Source organism: Pelobates fuscus, chromosome 9, assembly GCF_036172605.1.
Source record: "Pelobates fuscus isolate aPelFus1 chromosome 9, aPelFus1.pri, whole genome shotgun sequence".
Lineage (NCBI taxonomy): Eukaryota > Metazoa > Chordata > Amphibia > Anura > Pelobatidae > Pelobates > Pelobates fuscus.
This window is the reverse complement of record NC_086325.1, coordinates 15,850,016-15,868,530: the sequence shown is the minus strand read 5'-3', so window position 1 is coordinate 15,868,530 and position 18,515 is coordinate 15,850,016. Positions and strand designations below refer to the sequence as shown.

At 47.9% G+C, this 18,515-nt stretch overlaps 1 protein-coding gene across 2 annotated transcripts in view; it reads right to left on the bottom strand.

The window, feature by feature from the left end:
* Window positions 1–18,515, bottom strand: part of BICRA (BRD4 interacting chromatin remodeling complex associated protein) — a 52,506-nt gene that overhangs the window by 9,280 nt on the left and 24,711 nt on the right. Inside the window, exons 2-7 of one of the 2 annotated variants that reach the window (XM_063431282.1) lie at window positions 9,897–9,942; window positions 9,470–9,512; window positions 9,210–9,275; window positions 5,830–7,782; window positions 3,166–3,465; window positions 897–1,592 (exon numbers count right to left, since the gene is read on the bottom strand). In XM_063431282.1, the coding sequence (XP_063287352.1) occupies window positions 897–1,592; window positions 3,166–3,465; window positions 5,830–7,782; window positions 9,210–9,275; window positions 9,470–9,512; window positions 9,897–9,937 (3,099 nt within the window). In that variant the 5' untranslated portion in view covers window positions 9,938–9,942. The remainder of the gene's footprint in view (window positions 1–896; window positions 1,593–3,165; window positions 3,466–5,829; window positions 7,783–9,209; window positions 9,276–9,469; window positions 9,513–9,896; window positions 9,943–18,515) is intronic. The other variant, XM_063431283.1, reaches the window with a different exon arrangement.

Here is an 18,515-nt window from a genome sequence, read left to right as displayed (position 1 = left end):
GTTACAGGGTGAATTTTCAAGGTGCACGGCGTTTGCAATCTAGCTTGTTTTTGGTCAGATATGCAATGTTTCCGACCAGGGTGAACTTAAAGATGGCTGCTCCATAGCGGAAGACAAAACAGGGAAATGCAGTGAAATTAGGTATTTACTTATACGTATGCACTGAATTAATACCCATGCATGCTAAAATGTGTGTAGTCTTATTTTAACAATTGATGACAGTTTTCCTTTGAGTGTTTCAGAGATGACCCAGTTAAGATTTAACAGGTAGTCAGAGTGGAATGAAAGAGAGAAGGAGTGAATAACGTGTGAATCAGTCAAATTGTTGTTTTTGTTTTCTTTTTAACATTTAATAGTTAATTGAATATTAAAATACAATCTTTTTACTGTGCTATCCAAGAACCATGGCAGACGGCTGCTCATCGTGTCAATATGGAAGCCTGTATGCAGATATGGAATACAGGACATCCCAAGAACCAGAACTACCAATCCATCTATTCACAGACCACGAGTTTGTTTGGTCTCCTCAGGAAGGGCCCCTCATCCCCTTTCTCGTGATGTGGAGAAGGATCGCTAAAATATTGGACTGGTAGAAATACATGGTGCATGTTTGTTATCCATTTTGAATATTCAATGATACACTGATATAAAAAGAATGGCTTATATCTTGTGGTAATGTGCTTAGTCTTTTTAGGATTCCTGTAATAAGAGATTTCATCTTAGATGCTACGGGACTTTTCCTCAAAGTCATAAACCAGACAAGAGTTGCAATAGGAAATGTCTTCCTCGTCAACAAAGTTTGGTCTACTCAACTTCACAATGATTTTCAATTGACATTTTTAACTCCGTAACGATTCTAGCTTGCGTTCTGCCACATGCATGCAATGCTTCCTTACCTGTTGGTACCTCTCCAGGAGCTGTTTGTGCTGCGGCACAGAATTGGACAGAGACAGTGCCTGGAACTGACTCGGGGTCATCTGAAACGTCCGCTGACTGTCGGCTGCAAGATGTAGGGGCTGCCCGGGGGTCTGGGTTTTCATGGGAGTTTGAGCTGGGAGGTGCACTTGGAATGAGTGGGTCTGTGCCTCTGATGTGGGAGGGTTAGTTTGCAGAGAAATGGGAACCCCAGTCCGAATTTCACCCTGGGGGGAACTCAGCTGCACCTGGAACTGTATGTGCTGCTGTTGCTGGGGTGAGGACAATGTTTGGGGAACGTCTGAGGGGTGCTGCTGGTGAGGGGTAAAGGTGGTCTGTACCTGAGGCTGAGATGGGGGGCGTAGTGGGTGCTGGGATGCACCATGCGGGGAAGAGATCTGATTCTGAATGACAAAAAGGTTTTGCATCTGTGGAGTGCAAGAGCGGGATAGAGGCTCAGAAGGAGGACGGGGGACACTCTGAGGCTGTGAAGGGGGGCGGGAATGAGGTCGAGAAGGGGGCCGTGACAAAGGCTGTGGCTGGGAAGGAGGTCGTGACTGATGGGGTGACTGCATTTGAGAAAGGTGAGAGGTGGAGGATGGCAATTGAGGACTTGGAGGATGAGGTAGTGAGTGGGAAGGAGACGCTCCAGGGAGTTTCTGTTGCCCTGTGGGAATCTGAAATAATGAGAGGAAAAAGAAGGAACATGTTATATAATGACAGCCTATGCACTTAGCCATACGAAAAGTTTTGCGTGAGAAAGAGAAAAAAAGAGCCAGTTTGTGTTCCATAAACATGCGCGTTCTAGAACATCCAACCAAAATACAGGAAACAGGGCCCAACACCTGGAGAAGGAGATAAAGAGTGAGCAGTGTAAATGGGCAGCGAGGAGTGTGCAGGAAGAGGAGGGGATTAACACGAGAGCAGCAGCAGCAGCGTTGGGGGAAGGAATTAGTGAAGAACACAAGGTAGTGAGCAAGCAGGACCCAGCACACAAGAGCAGCCACCTCTCAACTGGACACAACCCTCCTAACATGATGTCCCTACTGTATACAAGGGGGGGAAAGTCAACCTGGCAGATGGACTTTAATCCAAACATTGCTTCTAAATAATAACTAGCAATGTCTCCATTAGCATAATGAAGAGGCTGCGCTGTGTACCCATGGTGCACTTGGTGCATCCCCGGCATTCCGAATACGTTGAACCCTGCATACCGTGACCATTAGATGGCGTATGCACGATGACCCCCCCCAGACAGACATATTACCACATGGAGACAGAACAGAGACATTGGATTTCATTTGTATTTGGGAGAACACAATCCAGATATAGGACATTGCTCTTTAAAATGGAACTATCGCTTCTCCTGATTCTCTCACTAAATCCTGAAGCAGATATAACCCCCTACGTCTGCTGCACTTCAGTGTTCAGACAATTTTGGGCCCTTATCATAACCTAGGTGCACCTTGGGATCTACAGAAAAATATGTATGGCTAGGAGATAGTGGCACGCATACTGCACACTCTGTGAGCTTAGATAGAGCCGGATACCGGCACGCATACTGCGAGCTTAGATAGAGCCGGATACCGGCACGCATACTGCGAGCTTAGATAGAGCCGGATACCGGCACGCATACTGCGAGCTTAGATAGAGCCAGATACCGGCACGCATACTGTGAGCTTAGATAGAGCCAGATACTGGCACGCATACTGCACGGTCTGTGAGCTTAGATAGAGCCGGATACTGGCACACTGCATGCTCTGTGAGCTTAGATAGAGCCGGATACCAGCACGCTTACTACACGCTCTGTGAGCTTAGAGCCAGAGCCTGGCATGCATAGTGCACGCTCTGTGAGATTAGAGCCAGATAACGGTACGCATACTGCACTCTCTATGAGCTTAGAGCCAGATACAGGCACGCTCTGTGAGCTTAGATTCCGGTTACCAGCACGCATACCACAATCTCTGTAAGCTTAGAAAGAGCTGGCTACCGGCACAAATACTGCACGCTCTGTGAGCTTAAATAGAGCGGGAAATACTGGCACACACAGCACAGGGTTTGCAGGACTGCCTCCACTCTACTTGCTGTTACTGGGACTGCCCTACTCTATCAGCTGAATGACCACAGTGAGCCAGTGAGACACCCCAAAGTGGTGGGACATTTCCCCTGCACAGGCTGCTGGAAGAAGGTTAGAGAAAAAGGCAGAGAAAGGATTGGAGTCAGGAGAAGTGTCAGTAAAGCAGTGGCTACCTGGCAGGACAGAGCCTGCTGAGATTGGTTGGCTGGGAAATGAGGTATCTGAATCTGTCCTTTGGGATCCGATGCTGCTCCGTGGTTCTGGCCCAGCTCGCGATTGGGCTGGATGGAGGAGCCGGCACTGCTGCTCACTATGACGGAAGCGGGCACGCTACTGCTGCTGGTGGAGGTACTGCTGCTGCTGGAGGTGGCTATGCTGTAGATTGGCATGGGGAGGTGTGGTGGGGCACAGGTTTGAACCAAGCCGCTCTCCTGCTGGGATTTCAAGGCTGCTTCGTAAAAGTGCTGCTCCTTCTGAAATGGCCAACAGCAGCAACTTTCCGTTAATAAAGCCCCCACTCACACAATGCAAAGTCATCGATTTATATCCTGCCCAAAGTATGCCAGGCAAAGATTATTATAACATCCTCTCCCTTAAAAACACAATTTGGAAATGGTTGCTGTCCCTGCGCTGGGTGTTTGGTGCGTCCACCATTTAAAGAAACCTTCCCGAGCACCATAACCACTACTGTACCCCTGTCATCCCCCCTTTGTAAAGAGTCAAACCATTTGAGTACGGTGGAATCCCAGCCCCTCCTTACACGGCTCAGCTCAGGACATACAGTGGAAGGTCCTGAGCAGCGCTGCCCAGCTCCCACTGAGCTGTAGTAAAGGAAGGAACCGGTGAACCCCAGTTTGCCTCATTACAATGGGGAGCCAGAGAACTCTTGGCACTACAGTGTGCTGTAGTGGTTATGGTGCTTGGAGTGTTCGTTTAACGCCATTCTGTCCTCCTCCATCTGACATATAGTTTGTATTGCATGAAATAGTAAACTTGTACTTGGCAAACGGGACTCACTGCAATCATAGTGGGTTTATACACAAATGTAGTTTATTATAAATAGGACTCTCCTGTGCGGCGACTGAATACATTTCAATCATTCATTTTTTAATAATCTTGAAACATACATTCTTCACTAATAACTTAAATATAAAAATCTACACATATCGGACACAGTTTGGAAAACACGGTCCCGATATTTTCAGGCAGATTTTTTACACTTGGCATTCCTTGCAGGTTTCTGAGTATACCACTAGGGGGAGCACTGTGTGAGCAGCAGACTCGAACTACTGTCTCTGTCTCATTTCAATCTGTGTGCCCAATGGCTCTGGTAAGTCGGCAATTATTAAATTAACAATCAATTGGCAGCAGTTTTAATCTGCTAATAAAAGATCAATTTCTGAAGTGAGAGCTTGTCTGAGCAATGATAAAATGTTACAATAACGTCGGGTACCTGTCCTAGCACACAATATAGCACATAGTCGCCCAGCTCAGTGAAGCGGTCTGGTCATGGGGCTGGTTGATTTTTTTTGTTTTTGCCACTAGAAATGATTCCGCAGCACTCACAGAGTAAAACTCGGTATGGGAGTCAAATGCGGCTGATAGTAGCATTTGGAGAAGCATGGCGTTTGTCCGCACATGCATACTTCCAATACATTGCGTCTCAAAAAATACAATGTATTGTAGGGATCACAGGGACGCAAGCAGGCATGCATGGCGTCTTCGGATGGGTGGAGCGGACGACTGCAGCGAAGGAGGCCCAGTGCTGGCAACGAGGTACTTAACCTCTTAAAGCACTATAGTGCCAGGAAACAAACTAGTTTTCCTGGCACTATAGGGTCATTAGGTCCCCCCCACCCGCTGGGCTGAAGGGGAAAAAACTCCTTCAGCCACTTACCTTTCTCCAGCACCAGGTTCCCGCTGTGCTGGGGAACTCTCCACCCCCTGCCGACATCAGATCCGAATGCGCATGTGCGGCAAGAGTCGCGCGCGCGCATTCAAACAGCCCATAGGAAAGCATTACTCAATGCTTTCCTATGGACGTCAGCGTCTTCTCATTGTGATTTTCACAGTGAGAATCGCAGAAAATCCTCTAGCGGCTGTCAATGAGACAGCCTCTAGAGGCTTGATTAACCCTCAGTGTAAACATAGCAGTTTCTCTGAAACTGCTATGTTTTCAGCTGCAGGGTTAAAACTAGAGGGACCTAGCACCCAGACCACTTCATTGAGCTGAAGTGGTCTGGGTGCCTATGGTGGTGCTTTAACTGCCTAAGTTTTAATTTTTAATGTTAAATTATAATTTTTTTTTTAACCAATTGGGTGGACAGAAGGGAAGTATATTAATTTAAAGATGATAAAAACATATTCCTCCGTAGTACCCACACACATGCAGCAAACATACAGATTCTTAGAAAAACTGATCTATCCAAACATGTCAAACAATTCTCGCTAGACAGGACTATACAAACATGAGTGACAGGAAGGACAGAACAACGCACCTACAAATAGCTTCTCTGCTCTACACCACAGCAACTACAGCACGGGCACTGTAGTTGCTGTGATTAATCCTTATATGCTTTCCTAGAGCAGTACAGGAATGACCTGACAGTTGTCACTCAGTTGAAATGCCAATGTATTAGCCTACCTTAGGAAGACTGGCTAATTAAAGGGGACATGAGCCAGGTTCAATCTGTCATGGCAATCATGGCACAATGGAGAGAAGTATTAACTTAACAGCTCCTTATTTGAAAGTCTGTGTTTATGTGGACTGGAGGACAGTACCTTCAGCAGGACTGATGAATTTATCAGATCATACATCGATCAAGAAAGAGACTTACCTGCTGCTGCAGGAACATCTGCATGGACTCTGCATTCAGAATAGCTCCTGAAGTGGTCTGCCCAAGGATGATCTTGTCCGGACTTGAGGTCAGATTAGGGCTAGGCTGAGAAGATATAGGCATGGCCTGCTGGGGGGTTGCTAGAGGCTGAGACTGTACATTCAGCTGGAGCTGGGTTTGTCCTTGTGAAGGCTGCTGAGTTTGGACGGTGAGTAAGGAGGGTTGCTCTGCACTAGACAGGTGGCTTGCACTCTGGACAACTTGCTGGGCCTGTTGATGCACAATTCCTGGGCTCTGGCTGCTACGTGTGGAGGCCTGCTGGATGCTGACTGTTTGACCAAGGCTCTCAGATGAATTAAACATGGCTACTTGGTTGGGTAATGTTACCCCTTGGATAACGGTCTGTCCTGCCTGGTTCAAAGACGTGGTGACTGTAGGTTGACTCTGGGTGCTCAGGTTGCCAGCTATAGACACAGGCATCTGGAACAAGGTGGGCTGTCCTACCTGCCCAGCCTGCAGTTGAATAGGCCCAGAAAGGATATGGGCCGTACCATGGGCGTTCTGAGATGCAAGTACTTGTCCTAGGTTTAGTTGGTTTGCTAGATTCTGGTTTGTGAGCAGGGCCTGATTGAGGAGGTGACCCCCAGGACCTTGGCTGGCAATGATGTGAGCTTGTCCACTAGGATGAGAGGCAGTTAGGATCTGGCCCCCCATATTAGCTTGGAGGGCAGACAGTTGCTGTACGGTGGAGGCTCCTGTCAGCTGCCCTGGCAGCAGGAACTGGTTTTGCCCTTGAAGCATAGCTTGGGCGTGCTGTGCAGGGATTACGATGCTGTTTCCTTGGTGATTGACAAGTTGGACACTCATCGGCTTGCCCAGTGCATGCTGCTGTGGAGTCGGCTGCTTGAAGACATTGGCTGGGAGGCCTTGGGGGAAACTGGACAGTACGACATTCTGCCCAGACTTTCCAGCCATAAAGGTTAGATTCTGCTGAGGCTTTTGCTGCTGCAGGGAAGCCTCTCCTTGTATGGTAAGCGTGGTGTTATTAGGAGCTAAAGATTTTGGTGAAATCTGAAACACCTTCGGCTGCAGAACACCAGTGGGTTTGGGCTGAATAGGGGTAGGGGTGCGTTGGATGATAACTGGGCTGTTTAAACTGGAAGTAACCGTAAGGGACTGAGTGCACTGTGCTGCAGACACACTGCCAAACATGGAGTTTCCATTGAGTGTGGTGGCCACTGTTGGAAGTTTGTTCTGCAGGACCAGTCCTGCACTTTGTGGAGACACACCACTAGATGCTAGCGTGACTTGCTGCTGCTCTGGGGATGGTCCTGTAAGGTAGCTGCCAACTGGCAGATTGGTTACTTGTGTTGGCTGCACCTGCTTGGCAATGATCTGCTGTGTAGGTTGGTTGATGGCCATTACTTGCTGACCCACTACCTGTATTTGTCCAATGCCCAGTGCCCCACCAGGGCTGCCATTGGGCAAACCTGGGAGGTTAGATATTGGCTGGATGGTGACATTGCCCAGGCCAACTTGCTGAATGAACGGTTGGACACTGATGGCTTTATTGACGACATCTGCCCCTACAGATTGCTGAACGAGGGCTTGGTGAGTCAGCACTGCCGGCTGCTGCAACCCAATGAGGTCAGCCCCTCCGGAAAATATCTGGGATGTACCATCCGGGGCGGCCTGCACCACCGGTTGCAGGTTGGGGAGCTGGAAGGAACCCAAGTCCAGTTCAGCTTCAGCCTCCAAAGTTTGCTCTGTGATATTAGCCTCCTGGAGGCTCTGCTGGAGAATGTCACAGGGCTGGTCAGAATTGGCGAGGCTGGACGTAGCCCCTGACGGTGACCCGAGTATGTCATCTTCCAAAAAGTCCAAATCTACACTGGCAGCCGGAGGGTTCGGTTCGGCATTTAGATGGTTCCCAGGATTTTCCTGTACATGTAGCTGAAACAAAAAGAACATACAATATGTAAATATATTTTTTAAATCAAGCTTTATGGTAACCACCATCAACCAACTTTCCTCAGTACTAAATGACAGTAACGCCTGATAAGAGATATCCTTGATACCAGCGGTTCCCAAACCGAGGCCGTGATTATAGCACTAGGGAAGCATTACTGCTGAACAGGGGCCCGGTTGGATGTTGGAGTCCTTTAGGACCGCGACCGGGCCCCTGTAAGGTCGGCCAGCTGGGAGGAAGTGACATCTTGTCACTTCCTCCCAGCATCCTGCAGGGAGACACCGCGGGAGGAGGCAGCTGCAGCGTGAAGGGAGAGGAGAACAAAGAGCTCCAGACCCCTCACTCCCACAGCAGCAGGACTCCAAGCCACCCTCCTGGCACATAAGGTAAGCTGGAGGGAACAGGAGGGTGGCTGGAGATATTAAAAAAATAAAATAAAAAATCACTTGTATGTGTGTGTATGTGCATATATATATATATATATATATATATATATATATATATATATATATATATATATATATATGTATATGTATATATATATATATATGTATATGTATATGTATATGAATATGTATGTGTGTCATTGTGCTTCTATGTCTGTGCACACGTCCGTGTATGTGCATCTGTGTCAGGGTGTGTGTTTTTATGTCAGTGTGTTGATGTATCAATGTTTGTGTGTGTCAGGGTGCATGTGTATCTATGCGTGTGTATGCGTTGGTGTCTATATGAATGTGCATGAATATCTGTGTAAGTATGTATGTATGTATGTATGTATGTATGTGGTAGTCTATGTGCATACACCCAGCAGCCAAACACCGGCAGACTCCTGCAATCTAACAAAATATTACATACAAACACACCTCTGCATTCAAACTCAAAAAATATATACAAACACACCCCTTCACTCACACAAATGTACATCCGCATTTAAAAGTGAACATTACATTCAGACACACCCCTGCAATCAAATGCAAACATTACATACAAACACATCTCTGTATTAAAACAATAACTACGGTATATACAAACACCAACACTGTACATTACACTATAGCGCCAGTAAATGCTGCAGCGCTGTACCCATACAACCTAGACATTTTGACTTGGGGTGCCTTGGAAAAATATTGAAATATTAAGGGTGCCTTGAACCTAAAAAGTTTGGGAACCACTGCTTCATGCTATATAAACAAAGACAGAAGGAATGACAGTCCAAGTGAGAATTAGCTGTAGTTGGCTTCAAAACATGTGCATTTCATTCTTATAGACGGATATAAGCAGTTATTGAAAAAAAGAGGTTCATTAAGTAGCCATTTAGGCAAAATAAAAGGTCTTGTCACCTCGCACAAGACACCCTTGTACTCCCCACAGTAAACCTAACCCCAGCCAGGTACAGAAGAGCAGTAATTACCCCTGTGCCCACAAAGAAGGCATTAGTCGCATCTCCGGTGTTCTCCAACAAGTCATCTCCATCAAGCTGAAAAGGAATTAACAGTAATTATCGGTTTAAATTAATTGCACAATCCCAATATTATAGAGCTTTATGAAAGGCACCAGATTCAGGTGTTTGTCAAACTCTGCATAACAATATTTCTACTTGTAGTAAAAGTTTGGATTTCTAAAATAGATGTCGGCAGTGTAATATCATGGGAAGTGGCCAGGAGAACTCACCTTGTCGGATCCGTGTAAGAAGTCATTCAGAGCCTGTGGGTCGCTGGAAAAGAAAGAAGCACATTTTAAGGGAAGAATCTTTAACTTTTCCATTTTACATACAGTATTCACTAGAAACACAGAAAAATGTGTTATTATATGGAATTATTCCAAATATGTAAATCTCTCTATTCCAGGTTATTTACTATACAGCAAAATACAGTAAACTTAAAACCAAATATGGATGATATGCAAATTTGAGAATTTTCTCTAAATTTGCATCCCCCCCCTAAATTTTGGCAGTTTGGTTTTCAATTCAATACAATTTGGTGTTTAGGGAATCAACTCCTAAAGTGTATCCAGGGGTACAGCTAAATCCGAAAAGCCTCAACTAGTTATGGTGAAAATATGGTACATGGAAGGGTTGCACACAAATTAATCTACTCACCAAATCACATCTAGCAAACACCGGCCGTCTTCATCATCCATGTCAACTGCAAGAGACAAGAGAGAGCTGTGGTCATACAGGATACCTAGACTGTACAGCACATGGATAGAGAGATGAGAGACATCGCTATAGCCGTACAGCGCGAGAGACATCGCTATAGCCGTACACCGCGAGAGACATCGCTATAGCCGTACACCGCGAGAGACATCGCTATAGCCGGACAGCGCGAGAGACATCGCTATAGCCGGACAGCGCGAGAGACATCGCTATAGCCGTACACCGCGAGAGAAATCTCTGTTTGTTGTCAATGAAAAAAAAATAAATAAAAAAAAATAAACTGTTTATTTAGAATATCCAGTAATAATGCCCATGCGGTCTTAGACGGGACCGGCTATAAAAGTGGCTGAGGCTTACTTTCCAACACCGATTTATATTGGGCTCAATGATCAAACAAAAATAATTAATTTAAAAAAAAAAAAAAAAAAAATTACATCTAAATGGATATGGAAATAATTTTTTGATAGTAACTGACCCAATCAGTACACCAAAGCAGATAGAGGCAATCCCTATATTTTACACTTCGCCATGGGACCTGGACGGTTTTTGATGACATCATCAGAGGACAATGCTGAGCGTTGTTCGGCATGTCTGGGAGCTGCAAGGTGAGAGATGACTTTGTTCTGGTAGACAGGAGTCCTGGCAACCTGCCAATCTTGGCTTTTCGCCAGTACAGCTTCACTCACAGCAGCCGAATGGCAGAAAACAATACGAACTAACAGGGATGTCTAACAGGGATGTCTAACAGGGATGTCTAACAGGGATGTCTAACAGGGATGTCTAACAGGGATGTCTAACAGGGATGTCTAACAGGGATGTCTAACAGGGATGTCTAACAGGGATGTCTAACAGGGATGTCTAACAGGGATGTCTAACAGGGATGTCTAACAGGGATGTCTAACAGGGATGTCTAACAGGGATGTCTAACAGGGATGTCTAACAGGGATGTCTAACAGGGATGTCTAACAGGGATGTCTAACAGGGATGTCTAACAGGGATGTCTAACAGGGAAGCTAGTTCGTGACAGAGAATCTCAATTCCAATGCCATTAATAGCACGTCAACTCTTCGTTAATGCCACAGCAGCCACCATACCCCTCCAATACTGCCGCAACGCGCGGCATACCCCCTCCCCTCCAATACTGCCGCAACGCGCGGCATACCCCCTCCCCTCCAATACTGCCGCAACGCGCGGCATACCCCCTCCCCTCCAATACTGCCGCAACGCGCGGCATACCCCCTCCCCTCCAATACTGCCGCAACGCGCGGCATACCCCCTCCCCTCCAATACTGCCGCAACGCGCGGCATACCTCCCCTCCCCTCCAATACTGCCGCAACGCGCGGCATACCTCCCCTCCCCTCCAATACTGCCGCAACGCGCGGCATACCTCCCCTCCCCTCCAATACTGCCGCAACGCGCGGCATACCTCCCCTCCCCTCCAATACTGCCGCAACGCGCGGCATACCCCCTCCCCTCCAATACTGCCGCAACGCGCGGCATACCCCCTCCCCTCCAATACTGCCGCAACGCGCGGCATACCCCCTCCCCTCCAATACTGCCGCAACGCGCGGCATACCCCCTCCCCTCCAATACTGCCGCAACGCGCGGCATACCCCCTCCCCTCCAATACTGCCGCAACGCGCGGCATACCCCCTCCCCTCCAATACTGCCGCAACGCGCGGCATACCCCCTCCCCTCCAATACTGCCGCAACGCGCGGCATACCCCCTCCCCTCCAATACTGCCGCAACGCGCGGCATACCCCCTCCCCTCCAATACTGCCGCAACGCGCGGCATACCCCCTCCCCTCCAATACTGCCGCAACGCGCGGCATACCCCCTCCCCTCCAATACTGCCGCAACGCGCGGCATACCCCCTCCCCTCCAATACTGCCGCAACGCGCGGCATACCCCCTCCCCTCCAATACTGCCGCAACGCGCGGCATACCCCCTCCCCTCCAATACTGCCGCAACGCGCGGCATACCCCCTCCCCTCCAATACTGCCGCAACGCGCGGCATACCCCCTCCCCTCCAATACTGCCGCAACGCGCGGCATACCCCCTCCCCTCCCCTCCCCTCCAATACTGCCGCAACGCGCGGCATACCCCCTCCCCTCCCCTCCAATACTGCCGCAACGCGCGGCATACCCCCTCCCCTCCAATACTGCCGCAACGCGCGGCATACCCCTCCAATACTGCCGCAACGCGCGGCATACCTCCACTCCCCTCCAATACTGCCGCAACGTGCGGCATACCTCCCCTCCCCTCCAATACTGCCGCAACGTGCGGCATACCTCCCCTCCCCTCCCCTCCAATACTGCCGCAACGCGCGGCATACCCCCTCCCCTCCAATACTGCCGCAACGCGCGGCATACCCCCTCCCCTCCCCTCCAATACTGCCGCAACGCGCGGCATACCCCCTCCCCTCCCCTCCAATACTGCCGCAACGCGCGGCATACCCCCTCCCCTCCAATACTGCCGCAACGCGCGGCATACCCCCTCCAATACTGCCGCAACGCGCGGCATACCCCCTCCAATACTGCCGCAACGCGCGGCATACCCCCTCCCCTCCAATACTGCCGCAACGCGCGGCATACCCCCTCCCCTCCAATACTGCCGCAACGCGCGGCATACCCCCTCCCCTCCAATACTGCCGCAACGCGCGGCATACCCCCTCCCCTCCAATACTGCCGCAACGCGCGGCATACCCCCTCCCCTCCAATACTGCCGCAACGCGCGGCATACCCCCTCCCCTCCAATACTGCCGCAACGCGCGGCATACCCCCTCCCCTCCAATACTGCCGCAACGCGCGGCATACCCCCTCCCCTCCAATACTGCCGCAACGCGCGGCATACCCCCTCCCCTCCAATACTGCCGCAACGCGCGGCATACCCCCTCCCCTCCAATACTGCCGCAACGCGCGGCATACCCCCTCCCCTCCAATACTGCCGCAACGCGCGGCATACCCCCTCCCCTCCAATACTGCCGCAACGCGCGGCATACCCCCTCCCCTCCAATACTGCCGCAACGCGCGGCATACCCCCTCCCCTCCAATACTGCCGCAACGCGCGGCATACCCCCTCCCCTCCAATACTGCCGCAACGCGCGGCATACCCCCTCCCCTCCAATACTGCCGCAACGCGCGGCATACCCCCTCCCCTCCAATACTGCCGCAACGCGCGGCATACCCCCTCCCCTCCAATACTGCCGCAACGCGCGGCATACCCCCTCCCCTCCAATACTGCCGCAACGCGCGGCATACCCCTCCAATACTGCCGCAACGCGCGGCATACCCCTCCAATACTGCCGCAACGCGCGGCATACCCCTCCAATACTGCCGCAACGCGCGGCATACCCCTCCAATACTGCCGCAACGCGCGGCATACCCCTCCAATACTGCCGCAACACGCATCGTACCCCTCCAATACTGCCGCAACGCGCATCGTACCCCTCCAATACTGCCGCAACGCGCATCGTACCCCTCCAATACTGCCGCAACGCGCATCGTACCCCTCCAATACTGCCGCAACGCATCGTACCCCTCCAATACTGCCGCAACGCATCGTACCCCTCCAATACTGCCGCAACGCATCGTACCCCTCCAATACTGCCGCAACGCATCGTACCCCTCCAATACTGCCGCAACGCATCGTACCCCTCCAATACTGCCGCAACGCATCGTACCCCTCCAACAGTGCCGCAACGCATCGTACCCCTCCAATACTGCCGCAACGCATCGTACCCCTCCAATACTGCCACAACGCATCGTACCCCTCCAATACTGCCACAACGCATCGTACCCCTCCAATACTGCCACAACGCATCGTACCCCTCCAATGCTGCCACAACGCATCGTACCCCTCCAATGCTGCCACAACGCATCGTACCCCTCCAATGCTGCCACAACGCGTCGTACCCCTCCAATACTGCCACAACGCATCGTACCCCTAAAATGCTGCCACAACGCGTCGTACCCCTCCAATACTGCCACAACGCATCGTACCCCTCCAATACTGCCACAACGCGTCGTACCCCTCCAATGCTGCCACAACGCGTCGTACCCCTCCAATGCTGCCACAACGCATCGTACCCCTCCAATGCTGCCACAACGCATCGTACCCCTCCAATGCTGCCACAACGCATCGTACCCCTCCAATACTGCCACAACGCATCGTACCCCTCCAATACTGCCCCAACGCATCGTACCCCTCCAATGCTGCCCCAACGCATCGTACCCCTCCAATGCTGCCTGCCACAACGCATCGTACCCCTCCAATGCTGCCACAACGCATCGTACCCCTCCAATGCTGCCACAACGCATCGTACCCCTCCAATGCTGCCACAACGCATCGTACCCCTCCAATGCTGCCACAACGCATCGTACCCCTCCAATGCTGCCACAACGCATCGTACCCCTCCAATACTGCCACAACGCATCGTACCCCTCCAATACTGCCACAACGCATCGTACCCCTCCAATACTGCCACAACGCATCGTACCCCTCCAATACTGCCACAACGCATCGTACCCCTCCAATACTGCCACAACGCATCGTACCCCTCCAATACTGCCACAACGCATCGTACCCCTCCAATACTGCCACAACGCATCGTACCCCTCCAATACTGCCACGGCACGCATCGTACCCCTCCAATACTGCCACGGCACGCATCGTACCCCTCCAATACTGCCACGGCACGCATCGTACCCCTCCAATACTGCCACAACGCATCGTACCCCTCCAATACTGCCACGGCACGCATCAGATGCCGCATTTTCATTTAACTGGTAGCAATGAAATAATGATGTCAGTTACGGGGGCTGCATGGCACCCGCATTGTAATAGCGCACAGCATGTTTGTGGTGTGGAGAATTTGACTCTGTCATTCTTCGTTCCTGCTGAAAATCAAACGAAAACACAAAACACATCGGCCCTCCTCACATGGAATATCCCAGAAACAGATTCTTTCCTGCCTTGCACACACTCACACACAGCACTCATTCCAAAGAAACAGAGGGGGGAGTGAAGGGTGAATCCCAGCTCATCCCAGAGCCCCCTCAATCACAAACAAACACTGTATCACATCTAGCTCCAACAACTGCCTCATTTCTGCAAACAGCTCACTGTAATCAAAAAATGTGCCAAGGAGACATGGCACACAGCAGATGGCATAAAGGAATCTGGCCGTTTCCTCCAGTAGAAGACAAGCAGGGAATCTCCTTTACATGTACGACCACAAGTATTCGAAACCACAAAACACCACCACCACCATCAGGAGTGCAGTTAACCATTTATAATAGTGTACTCGGTGTATGTCTGTGTTCCAAACATAAATCATGCAGACACAATGCAAGTTTCGTGAAAGCACAGACGTGTATTGACCCTAAACACCAGGACATGTATGGTGTTCCAGTCAGCGGGGGGTTAAACACCAGGGGGGTGGGGGTACTGATGGAAGGAATGTGGCCTGGTCTGGTATTTTGGAAGCTGGGTTCTGACAGTCCATGGCAGCTCCTGGGGGGGAATTGCTTCCCAGGCCAGCCCCTTCCAAGGTCTTACATTATTTATATATCGCCAGCAAATTCCATAGCGCTGTACAATGGTAGTCTGAACCCCCTGTATCAGAGTGGATGCAAATAATCTCAAACTATAATAAACTGAGTTGCAACAATTTAAAAATATCAACTTTTCAAAATAAAGCAAAAAAAGAGACAAATTGCAAAAGTGCCTTTTTACTTTTTATTGCAACAGCTTTTCGCCTGATTTTTATAAACTATTTTTCAGTTAACCACTAAGTTTTTCCACTTTTGCATGTAGTGGCTATACTTTATATATTGTTTACTGAACTAGTCACATAGTATAACAACAAATGTTTGTCACACTTTATGTCACAGCTCCTTCCTGTGGACCTCTGACCCCCGACATCTCAGCGGCAGATAACACAAACCGTATGGGAGGCCAGACATCCCTGATTAGACTGTACAATCTCTACAGATAGAGTTCTCTGACTGCCTTGGATAAATTCATGGTCAACAAAAGATTAAAAACAAAGTAAAAGGAATCGTGCGCACACACACACACACACACACAACAACAAGCTTTTTAACCCCTTCAGGACGGAGTCAATAGTGCACGTTCTGATCAAAACAAAACGTAAACAAAAACTGGAATTTGCGCTATGTGTCTGTTCACCCGTAGTTCCCCTCTTTCAAATTATATGCACCCACACTTATTATATATCATTTTGTTCAGGAGAAACAGGGCTTTAATCTATCATTAACTATTCATATATGGAACATCATTTATTATGAATAAAAGTAAAAAAAATGTGAGAAAATAAGATTTTTTTTTAAATTTGCATTTCCGTCTGACATTTTAACTGTGAATGTCATAATACTGTTAGGTTTTACTGCAAAAAAATGCACATATTTGTAATCAGCGATGTCTCACGAGTACAACAGTACCCCCCATTAACAGGTTTTATGTTGTTTTGGAAAGTTACAGGGTCAAATATAGAACATTACATTTTCAAATTGAAATTTGCCAGATTGGTAATGTTACCTTTGAGACGGTGTGGTAGCCCAGGAATGAGAATTACCCCCATAATGGCATACCATTTGAAAAAGTAGACAAGCCAAGGTATTGAAAGTGGGGTATGTTTAGTCTTTTTTAGTAGCCACTTAGTCACAAACACTGGCCAAAGTTAGCGTTCATATTTGTTTTTGTGTGAAAAAAGCAAAAAACGAATATTTGGCCAGTGTTTGTGACTAAGTGGCTACTAAGAAAGACTGGACATACCCCACTTGCAATACCTCGGGTTGTCTACTTTTGCAAATGGTATGCCATCATGGGGGTAATTCTCATTCCTGGGCTACCATACGCTCTCAAAGGCAACATAACCAATCTGGCAAATTTCAATGTGAAAAAAATGAAATGCAAGCCTTATATGTGACTCTCTAACGTTCCAAAACACCATAAAACCTGTACATGGGGGGTACTGTTATTCTCAGGAGACTTCACTAAACACAAATATTAGTGTTTTAAAACAGTAAAACATATTACAACAATAATATAGACCATAAAAGTGCAGTTCGCTTGTAAAAAATGCAAAAAACGTCACTTTTACTTAAAATATCATCGTTGTAATACAATTTACCAGTTTGAAACACGAATATTTGAGTTCAGCGAAGTCTCCCGGGTAAAACAGTACCCCCTATGTACAGGTTTTATGGTGTCTTGGAGAGTTACAGGGTCAAATATAGTGCTTGCAAATTAAATTCTCTGCACTTTCTCCCTGTGTTGTCATGCATGTCAATCAAATTTTAATTAATCAAATCACATAATTATGTTAAAAGATTATTTAAATATACATGTAGAATTTTAATATATATGCATTTATAGGTATTTAAATTCTACGTGTATACTGATGTAATCTTTTATGTAATTATATGTATTTATCTATATATATATATTTGCGGTTATTTGCATTTTATATATAGATAGATATATATAGAATGTCATTCTAAGTGTATTTTGTTACCGATATATATATATTAATAACAAAATACAGTTAGAATGAAATTACATATGCATATATAATTTATATTAAATTTTGTTTCAATATTTTATTTATTTATTTTATTATTTAATTTATTTATTATTTTAATTATACGTATTTATATATAATATATATATGTACATCTATTATATATATAATATATATACATATTATATATATGTAATGTCATTCTAAGTGTATTTTAATATTAATATATATACTTATATTAATATTAAAATACACTTTGTATGACGTTACATATATATAATATGTATATATATAATATATATACATATTATATATATATATAAAAATGCATTTATTTTATTTTTACACATGTCTAATTATTTTTTTTAATTCTTCCCACCAGCAGGGGGACTGTCTGATATTTCAAACAGTCCCCCTGCTGGCATATCCACAGCCAGCTATAGGGGGCCATGTGATCGCTCTTTGAGAGCGATCACATGGCCCCCGGGGGCCTCATTTGCCGTGGGAGGGCTGCCTGGGCTGTGAGGCAGTCCTCCCGAAGCGGATCGCGGCGGAGGTAAGTATAACTTACCTCCTGGGGCTGCAAGCCGTTACGGCGTGCTATGCCGTCATAACGGCGTTAAAGCCCACTTAACCCGTGACGGCATAGCACGCCGTAACGGCGTTAAGGGGTTAAACAAGTCCCGACCCCAAAGGAGACAGTTGCTCTTTGACTCATTCGCTTCTGGGCAGTTTAAATGCTTTTTCTCTAATAAATGGCCAGCTGACATGCCTTTCAGAATTCATTTTTGAGGTTCTAGTTTAGAAAGCTCCGATGGGGAGCTGGAGGACGCCCCCGCTGATCTAGTTATGGTAGGGTGTGAAACTGCACTCTGTCCCTTTAAGTAGTATGTAGCTGGGTGCAACTCGGGCAGTCTCAGTACCAGAGACCAAATGCTGAGCAACAAAAAGTCCAGCACTCCAAGGTACAAACCAGGCAATTTTACTGATGGAGTGGGTTCAATAAAATTGCCT